The sequence below is a fragment of the Ricinus communis genome, chromosome 6 (genome assembly GCF_019578655.1).
Source record: "Ricinus communis isolate WT05 ecotype wild-type chromosome 6, ASM1957865v1, whole genome shotgun sequence".
NCBI classification, from domain to species: Eukaryota; Viridiplantae; Streptophyta; class Magnoliopsida; order Malpighiales; family Euphorbiaceae; genus Ricinus; species Ricinus communis.
The window spans coordinates 3,851,326-3,862,102 of record NC_063261.1 but is presented as its reverse complement, the minus strand read 5'-3'; the positions used below and the strand labels follow the sequence as shown (position 1 = coordinate 3,862,102).

Here is a 10,777-nt window from a genome sequence, read left to right as displayed (position 1 = left end):
TCTCTCTCGCACTCAATACTGTGCAGAAACCGAACCAGCCGCCAGGGCTCTATGTCACTCTTTTTCCCTCTCCTTTCCTAAGAAAAATTCATTTTTCTTATATATTTAACTCAGCACGGCCGTGTTCAAGGCCGTGCTGAAACTGTGGATCTCACCAAGTACGGTTTCACCACGGCCATGTTTCTCCCCGTGTTGGCCACCACGGGCCATGTTGCTCCTCGTGTTATCCACCACGGGCCGTGCTGAAGGCCGTGGTGGCTACGGAAACCGTGCCCAAAGTGCCAATTTCAAGAATCAAAGCTAATGGTTGAGCACGGCCAGAGTCCAGGCCGTGCTCAATGTATGCATTGCGGGCTCTTGTCTGATCTTGATGAATTCTCGTCCGTTTCCGCACGTATTGATCTATAATTGCTTAAACACCGATGATGGTCCTATAAATGTTCCTGAAATGCAAAAGAACACAAAACACGGGTGATCTGGGAATAAAAGCATAATAATTGCTAAGAACATACGCAATAATATGCAAGCAAATATGTGTAAAACTATGCTCAACAAATTACCCCACACTTAAGCTATTGCTTGTCCTCAAGCAATTAACAACTCACCTCATAAAACTACAGTTAGCAATTCCTTTCAGTTTATGCCCCTAGTCCACAACAGAGAGTATTCAACACATCTCAAAGGATACTCAATCATAACTCAAATTACAAATCATTAACAAAGAATGGAAATAATATTAATGCATGAGTAACTTAAATGACAACTCAACACAAACATCATGAACCAATGCCTCACAGGGATCATTCAAGTCGCTCAAAGTGTATATTAGGTGAATAACAAATGCCTCAAAGCAAATGCACAAGACCCGCTCACCATAAGCTTGCTCATAAATCATATCTTCGCTACTGTGAATAAGTAAATACCAAAATCAAAGGGTCTTTACCAAGGTTGAAATGGGGCTAAGGTAAAGGTACGAAGATTTGGATAGAAGTGTGAAAGTGCTGGAATTCGTGCGATAAACAATAGTATATGCTCAAAGGATTAAATGCCTAAGATTACAAAAAGAATCATTCACTAAAATCCCTACTTCATAGAATAACGCTCGCAAATGCTCTAAATCCAATAAAAAGATAAATAATTAAAGAGATTTGTTTATTATATATTCTTTTTTTTTCTTCTTCTTCTTTTTTTCTCTTTTTTTTTGTTTCTTTTTGTTTTTTTTTTATTTTTTTGAATAATCAACTAGCAGCTTATTAGCGACCGCTGCATACAACTCGAATAAACATAAAGAATAACAAATACAAATTGGATCAAAGGGAGCATTTAAAATATCAAAAAGATTTAGTGAATTTACCAACATAGCAACTAGCATTTTAATCCTACATAAAGTTGAATAAATCACAGAAAGAAATTCCAGCATAAGGGTAAAGGAAAGATAAATGTAAAGAATGGTATAACTGAAGTGTATAGGTGTAGATTATGAAGAAAAGGTTAAGGCTCAAAAACTGGCTAACTAATGGAAACATAAGGTGATAGGCTTTTGGTCAAATGTGGTGAATCCTAAATCGCCCAAATCATCTCATGGTATTCACAATATTCATGTAACTTCAACACGCATTACAAAGCAAGTTCTAAAAGCAAAGTTAAGTACAATGCACACTCAAACAAGAAATATAAAGAGCATAAGTATAATGAATGCTCAACTGTCTCAAAATCTCACTTTCAGGTGTGGTATTAGGTGCAGTTGGTTCGCAACATCATTAATTGAATCATTACTTAAGAAACACATGCATATGATATTATCAACGTTCTAAGTTAAAATTCGACAATTCGAAAAACAATTCAAAAACACCGGTTTAACCCGGCAGGGTTGATGTGTAAAACACCATAAATTGTTTTCTAAGGACAATGAACAGCAAAGAAAAGTAACTACAATTCTATAAATCAAGTCATCAATCAGCTCAAAAATAGCATACTCAAGTGCATAAAAACACAGTGTCCTAACATCCCCTAAAAATACACAACACCTAGCCATAGCAATTTCAGATATATTAAAAATCCATATGAGAGATTAAGGTTTACCCATAACCACCCTAAACTTAAGGAACACACTGTCCTTAGTGTAAAACGTTATGGATACCTCGCATGGAATGCTCAACTAGGAGAAGCAAAGGCAATACAATCCAAATGCATGATATGTACGAAAAATAAAGTAAATAAATGCAGAAAATAAAAAGATCTAAGGGACTGCCCTGATCATCCGCCGAGGCTAGTGTAGTGGAAATTCAGTGCGTCCTTGGTAGAAGCTGAAAATAATAAAATAAAATAAAAAATAATCAAAACTGAAAATAAAAATAAAATTAAATAAAATATGAAAACTAAAACAAATAAAATGTTTCAAAACGAAAGGTTAAAAATGAAAATTAAAATTTCGAGTGCCTCCCAAAAGTGCTTCTATTTAATGTGATGAGTCTTCTTAGCTGGACTCATGGTGAAAAGCAAACAGGTGTGATCGATGGCCATCCATCCTTCTTCCAAGCAAATGGCTTTAAGTATCCGCTTAGAGGGATGATTGTCAATTTCCTCCTCTCGACTGTCAAGCAGGCTGCCAATATGATAGGTAAAACTCGCTCCTCATATAGTTGCACGTAGTCATGATGCTCTAGAGGCTCTTCCAATTTGAAAGCTGAAGTTTCACCAATTGGAAGGATCAACGGTTGGGCAACTTCTTCAGGAATGTCAGTGGTTTTCTACAGTCCTTGGCTTGGTTCACTTGCTAGAAGGAACTCGAGTTGCTCTAAGACTTCTTCGTTGGATAACTCGTGCTCATCTTCCATCATTGAAGGGACATGTGGAAAATCCACCAAAAATTCATGTAGCTACAACTCAGCATCATCAACTGTACGTTCCTGTTGGTAGTCCTTCAGAGGAATCATGTTTGCCTCTTCCTTTTCTAGTTCTATCTCCATGTTCAAGGAGTCCTCCTGCACATAAGCATCATCGTCAAACATAGTAGATAAACTAGAAAAATTCTCACCTGAACGCAAAGTGACGGCGCTCAAATGTTCCACGGATTTAATAGTGTTTGATGGGGTTCCCAATTGTTCTGCAGCTAGTAACTTGAAGATCATGCTTACTTGATGCTCTATGTTCTTAATCGCGGCTTGTTGACTTTCAAGTACCCTCTCTATTTGTTGGAATCTATCCTTAAGACTTGTAAAGAACCTCATCATCAGCTCCTCTAAAACTAACTCCTCATCTCGAGTTAAAAGTGTAAGACTAGGTTGCTGATGTAGTTGCTGAAATCCTGGTGGTTCTTGGTCATCTAAGCTCCATCCAAAGGGTGAATGAGTGCTCCATTCTTAATTGTAGGTGCTTTTATACGAGTTATTTAGCTAGCTTCTCGTATAATTCACATGATCAAAGTTATAAGAATAATAAGCAACATCACTGTACAATGGACAATCATTACTCAAATGTAAACCACAATAGATTTCATAAAAATCTTGGGATGAAAGGATAGGAGTGGAGAGTTGATCGGTAGCCCTACGAAATGATTCCACTCGAGCTGCTAAGGCTGCACGGGTGTCCCAATTTATAGCACTCTCTTGGTTCCTGATCCCATTCTCCAAAGCGTCATACAAAGAGTTTGAATAGCATTGAACCTCCGTATCATTCACTACCTAAATCATAAACTTAGATTAAATAACAATGTATAAATAAAATAAAATAAATAAATAAATAAAAATAAAAACCATAAAACAATAAAAGAAATAGCTAAAGTAACAAATAGCAAATTTCACTCTAGTTTTCAAGCATTCCCTGGCAACGGCGCCAAAAACTTGATAGGCTATTTTACGCAGCTACAATCTAAGGCAGTCAACCTATCGATGCAGTCTAGCACTCATGGCGAGTATCAAGGTCGTATTCCTTGGGAAAGTGAAAGCCTAGAGTTACTTTTTTATTCTCTGTTATATTAGCCTAAAATGAATAATGAATAATTTCTAAATTAACTAATAACTACAAGCTGAGTTCTAAGGGAGATGCAGGAATGAATGGATAAATGAAACAACCAAGACAAGAAAGCAAACCCAAAGGGAACCTAAACTAGTTGGCAATCAAACAAAAGATAAAGGATTGATGAGTCCAATTATGCTACCCGTGGACGAATTCTTAACTGAATTCAATTTCTCTCTCGAGCTCACCGAATTCCTAAACTCAAGAACCTAAAGTTGGAATCTCTTCCTAACGATTGATTCTTAAATTAGCATTAAGTTTTAATCCGCCTCTATTAAGCATTGTTAATTCTTAATCCGGTTTGTTAATTATCCTTATCTCTAAGTGATTATTAACTAGTTCTTGCTATTCAAAATTCCAATCGCCAAATGGATTTCTCAATCATATAAAGCAATCTAAACATCACAATTCACAACGTCTCATGAATAATGCATCATCTTATTAATACTAAAAGCAAGAAGGATACAAAACTAAACTCAAACAATCCAACAATTTAGTACTAAGCCAACATAATAAAGAAATCCTAATGGATTTAATCAATCTAGCTAAACATGTTCATCTTTAAAACAACTAGGAAATCAATAATAATGAAAGAATAACAAAAATGGAACATATACACCCTTTTCTCTCGAATCGGATAAACAGCTCCAAATCTGAATCAGCACTATGATCGGTCTTCCCTATTGCCTCTCGAATTGCTTCATTACTCTTTTGCATTCGGAACCTTGCAATTCTGGGAATCTTCCTCTCTACAACTCTCTCCTGAACTCAGCACTATGCAAAAACCGAACCAGTTGTCGAGGCTCTCTCTAGCTCCTTGCTTGCCCTAGCTCCAGAAATAGTTTTCCATATATATTTGTCTCAGCACGGCCGGAGTCCAGGCCGTGCTGAAGCTTCGGATCTCACCAATTAGGGTTTCTTCATGGCCGTGCCCCTGCCAGTGCTGAGCCACCACAGGCCGTGCTGGAGGCCGTGGTGGCTACGAAAACCGTGCCTAAAATGCCATGTTTTGAAGACCAAAAGCTCATGGTTGGTAACAGCCAGAGTCCAGGCCGTGCTCAATGTATGCACTGCGAGCTCTTGTCCAATCTTGAGGAATTCCTATCCGTTTTTGCATGTATTGATCTAAAACTGCTTAAACACTGATGATGGACCTATAAATCTTCCTGGAATGCAAAAGAACACAAAACACGGGTGATCTTAGAATAAAAGCACAATAATTGCTAAGAAAATACACAATAATATGCAAGCAAATATGTGTAAAACTATGCACATGACTTCACCTTCCACTTCTTCTCCTTCTTTATCCTCTATTGTTTTTGTTGACCTTGAATAGGTGACTATATAGGTAATGTACCTAGATAGCAGAACAATCCATACAGCAATACATACAACCCATGTTGGCGCAATCATCCCAATTTCGGTTGGAGGAACAATAACGCCCAAGGACCACTAGGTTTTCAGAGATTGCATTAGCAACAGACCCAGCAGCAGGTTGGTCCATCCCAACTACCTCCACCTAAGAAGAAGAAGCCCAATCTCAAGGAGTTAGTGATGAAGTTTGTGTCCTCTACTGACAATAGGTTCAAGCAGACGGACAGTGCACTTAGGAATCAGCAGGCCTCCATTCAGAATTTGGAGACTCAAATAGGCTAGATTTCTAGGATGTTGGTTGAGAGGCAGCCAAGGACTCTGCCTAGCACTATAGAGTCCAACCCAAGGGAGCATGTGAACACAATCATATTGCGGTCAGGTGAGTATGTTTCTGGTCCTTCTTCTATTTCTAACAATGACACTGATGCGCAGGTAGATTCAAGTAGGGAAGTTGAAGCTACCAAGGCGAAGGAACCAGAGAAGGAAGAGGCAAAGGAGATTCCATTGAGGGAAAACCAGCGTAAAATTCCATACCCTGCTATATTAAAGCAAGCGCAAGTCGAGCAGCAGCTTAGTAAATATTTGGATATTTTTAAACAACTGCATATAAACTTACCTTTTATTGAACTTATTTTGCAGATACCTAGGTATGTGATGTTCTTAAAGGAGATTCTTAGCAACAAAAGGAAGTTTGATGACTTGGCGTGCGTGACGCTAAACGAGGAATGTTCGACAATTTTTAAGAACAAGTTACTAGAAAAGCGACATGATCTAGGGAGTTTTACTATTCCTTGTGTTATAGGTAACTTATTTATTAATGATGCTTTAGCTGATTTAGGGGCTAGTATTAATGTAATGCCATGCAGCCTGTTTGTAAAGTTGGGGTTGGAAAATACTAAACCCACTAGGACGAGTATACAGTTAGTTGATAGATCTGTTAAGTATCCTAGGGTATTGTAGAGAATGTGCTAGTAAAAGTAAGCAAATTTATATTTCTTATTGATTTTGTGATCTTGGACATGGACGATGAGAGTAGTGTACCCTTAATTCTAGGTAGACCTTTTCTTGCAACATCTAGGGCAATGATAGATGTTTGTGATGGAAAGTTAAAACTTAGGGTAGGGGATGAGACTGTCACCTTTGACTTGCATAATTCCATAAGCCAGTCTTTAGATCATAATAATGTTGTGTATGCTATTAATGTATTTGACAAAGCTATTGAGACAGAGTTGCAGGAAGTATTACTTGAAGACCCTCTACAACTCACTTTGCCAAGGGGAGATGAGCATGAGTTGTCAATGAGGAAGTGTTGGAGCAGCTTGAGTTTTTGTTAGCAAATGAGCCAAGCAACAATACTGATGAGTTTGCTGTGATTGACAGGATAGAGATACAAAAGTTGAGGTGATCACTTAAGGAACCGCGGGTTCTCGATTTGAAAGAGCTTTCACAGCGTCTTGACTATGCGCATATGGATGAGGATAACGGGCTGCCTGTCATTCCAGCAATAGAGACACCCGAGCTGAGGGAAATGACATTGCCCTCTCGAAGGAAGTACCTAAAAGCGGTTGCTTAGAGGATTGCTGACATTCTAAAGATCCATAACTTGGCAGTTCAATCGCAGCATATGTCAAACCCGCACATGTAGGGAGTTATCACTGAGTCTAGCTAAATGACTCGAGAAACAAAAAGCAGCGCTTTTGGGAAGCACCCCAACTTTTATTTAGTTTTATTTTTCATATTTTATTTAATTTTTATTTTCAGTTTCTATTATTTCTTTATTTTTCATTTTCAGCTCCTGCCGAGGACCCATCGAATTTCCACTCTACCAGTCTCGGCGGATGATCAGGGCAGTCCCCCTAGATTTTCTTTTTATTTTCTGTGTTGATTTACTTTATTTTTCATACATGTCACGTACTTAGATATTACTGATTTTGCTTTCTTTATTTGTACATCCCATGTGGGGTACCCACTTTATTTTACATTGAGGACAGTGTGTTCTTCAAGTGTCGGGTGGGTGTGGGTAAACCGTATGTTCTCTTCTCTTTCCTATGACTTATGGATGTGTCTGAAATTGTTATCAGTGGTGTTGTATATTGTTAGGATGTTAGGACCTATGTTCTTCATGTCGCTTAAGCTTAGTTTGTTCTTTTGTAATTAATGATTTAATTCATATACTTGTAATTGATTATCCCTCTCAATTTTTGTTCTTGGAAAGCAAATTCACTTTGTTCAATATGTCACTTTGCCCGGGTTAAACCGGTGCTGCTTGAGTTCTTTGCAAATATCTAGCTTTTATCTTTGAACTTTGATTATGTCAATTTCTTATACCATTTATGTGATGATTCAATTGATAAGTTTGGAAATGAATTGAAAATTTTAGCCACTTCAAATGTGAGTTTTTGAACCAAAATTTGAGCATCCATTACAATTATGCTCATGATTTTTCTTGTTTGAGTGTGCGTTGTACTTAATTGTTTTTCTAGAACTTGCTTTGTAATGCTTTTTGAGGTTACATGAATTTTTGAATACCATTAAATGATTTGGGCAACTTAGGATTCACCACATTTGGCCAAAAGCCTACCCTTTGTTTCCATTAATTAGCCACTTTTGAGCCTTAACCTTTTCTTCATGATTTACACCTATACACTACATTTATACCATTCTCTATATTTGTCTTTTCTTCCACCTTGTATGCTGAATAATTATGTGATATGCTTCTTCTTTTATGGAATTATAGTGCCTAATTTTGTTATAAATTCACTTAGTCCTTTTAATCATTCCTTGATGCTCCCTTCAATCCAAATTGTATAACTATTCTCTTTGTTTGTGTCATTAACCATGCAGTCCCTGTGTAAGCTGTTGTGGCATATAAAAAAAGTTTTAATTTAATTAAGTGTTTATTGTGCTTCTTTCTTAGCTCTTTTCTCTTTTGGATTCAATTCTTTTGAGCATCCTCTACTTCAAATAAGGCTTAGTGAGTACTTTTGTTGATGTTTCATTTAGCTCCTGAAGCATTCATTCTAAATAATTACATGATTTTTCAGTATACTTTACACTTCTATCTAAATATTCTTACCTTTACCTTAGCCACATTTCAACCGTTGTAAAGACCCTTGGATTTTGGTATTCATTTATTCGTAGTAGCGAAGATGGGGTTTATGAGCAAGCTTATGGTAAACAGGTTTTGTGCAGCTGCATTGAGGGAATCTTTTTGTTTACCTATAAACATTGTGAGTGATTTGAGAGATCCCTGTAAGGCAATGGTTCCTAGTCTTTAATGCTGAGCTGTTATATAAGTTGTAATTCAAGATGGTATTATTATAGTTCTTCTTTTAAGTTATATGATTTGTTTAGCTACTTGAGTTTCATTCTTTATATATTGAATCAGGTTAAGTTGTGAACCTTAGCATGGATTTTGAGGGGTGATTGTTGCTTGTATATGTATTGAGTTATTGATTGCTTAAGGACAAGCAAAAGCTTAAGTGTGGGGTGATTTGATATGCATTGTGTTACACATGTTTATATGCCCAATTACTTCTATTTTGTGCATATTTATCTTGTTTTATGCCAGAATCACCTATGTTTTGGTTCCTTTCATGCTTCAGGTGATCATTGATGGACATTATCAGTATTTAAGGGCGATACTTGCGAATACGGACTGGAATCCAAAAAAATTGAATAAAGGCTAAGCATTTCAAGGTTGAGCAAGGCCTAGACTCTGGCCGTGCTGAACCATTGACCTTTAATCCTCAAATATGGCCTTTTAGCACGATTTTTGAGGCCACGACGGCCTCCAGCACGGCCCGTAGTGGCTGAGCACCAGAAAAGGCACAGTCAGGGAGCAAAGGATTAATTTTGGAACTCGAAGGTCCAGCACGGCCTGGAGCACGGGCTTGACCATGGCCATACCGAGACATTTCTATAGGCGAATTCGATTTCTTTTTTGGGGTTGGGTTTTCTAACTTTAGATCTTATATACGCGTGCGAGCCACCTTTTTCTAGACTTCGAAGTTCGACTTTGGGAGACCATTTTGCATATTGAAGGATAGATTTCAGTGGTTTAAGCATCACATTGAAGATCAAGAGTGGATTTTGAGGCATTTAAGAGGCAACTCGAGGTTCATTACTGAGATTTGGAGATTTAGGACTGTTCATCTGATTTGAAGAAGAAGGATGTACATGTTTCAATTCTCTCTTATACATTTGTTCTTTATTTTATTTTATTCGTTAGCATGAGTAGCTAGAGCTGCTGAACACATTGAGGTTCCTTTGTTTGTTGGATTGCACTTCATGCTTCTGAGATTTTGATTATCAATGCTTGTATTCTTCTTACTTTCAGTTAATAAGATATCGCATTATTCATGACACGTTGTGAATTGTGTTGTTCAGATTGCTTTCTGTAATTGAGAAATTCATTTAGTAGTTGGAAATTTGAATAGCAAGAACTGGTTAATGATCACTTAGACATAAGGGTAATTAATTAGCTGAATTAAAAATTAACAACTATTAATAGCAGTGGATTAATCTTAAGGCTAACCTAAAATCCATCGTTAAGAAGAGATTCCGTCGTTTAGGTTCTTAGGCTTAGGAATTCGGTATTCTCGAGAGGAAACTCGAATTCAATCCGCTCACGGGTAATCACAATTGGTAATTGATGGTTACTATCTATGCAGCTACAATCTAAGGCAGTGAACCTATCGATGCAGTCTAGCACTCATGGCGAGTATTAAGGTCGTATTCCTCGGAAAAGTGAAAGCCCAGAGTTACTTCTTTGTTCTTTGTTATATTAACCTAAAATGAATGATGAATAATTTCTAACTAACTAATAGCTAAAAGCTAAGTTCTAAGGGAGATGCAGGAATAAATGGATAAATGAAATAACCAAGACAAGAAAGCAAACCCAAAGGGAACCTAAACTAGTTGGCAATCAAAGAAAAAATAAAGGATTGATGAGTCCAATTATGCTACCCGTGGACGAATTCTTAACTGAATTCGGTTTCTCTCTCGAGATAATCGAATTCCTAAACCTAATAACCTAAAGTTGGAATCTCTTCCTAACGATTGATTCTTAAATTAGTATTAAGCTTTAATCCGCCTCTATTAACCTTTGTTAATTCTTAATCCGGCTAGTTAATTATCCTTATCTCTAAGTGATTATTAACCAGTTCTTGCTATTCAAAATTCCAATTGCCAAATGGACTTCTCAATCACATAAAGCAATCTAAACACCACAATTCACAACGTCTCATGAATAATGCATTATCTTATTAATACTGAAAAGAAGAAGAATACAAAACTAACTCAAACAATCCAACATTATAATATTAAGCCAACATAGTAAAGAAATCCCAATGGATTTAATCAATCTAGCTAAACATGTTCATGT

At 37.0% G+C, this 10,777-nt stretch overlaps 1 protein-coding gene across 1 annotated transcript; it reads left to right on the top strand.

The window, feature by feature from the left end:
• Positions 1-5,682: 5,682 nt before the first annotated feature.
• LOC125370254 lies at positions 5,683-6,351 on the top strand. The gene has a single exon (XM_048375253.1). The coding sequence runs from the start codon at positions 5,683-5,685 to the stop codon at positions 6,349-6,351; it is 669 nt and encodes a 222-aa protein (XP_048231210.1).
• The last annotated feature ends 4,426 nt before the right edge of the window (positions 6,352-10,777 follow it).

What these genes read in the sequence shown, in the direction of transcription:
- LOC125370254 (XM_048375253.1), top strand. Translation starts at nt 5,683, where the DNA reads ATGTTGGTTGAGAGGCAGCCAAGGACTCTGCCTAGCACTATAGAGTCC.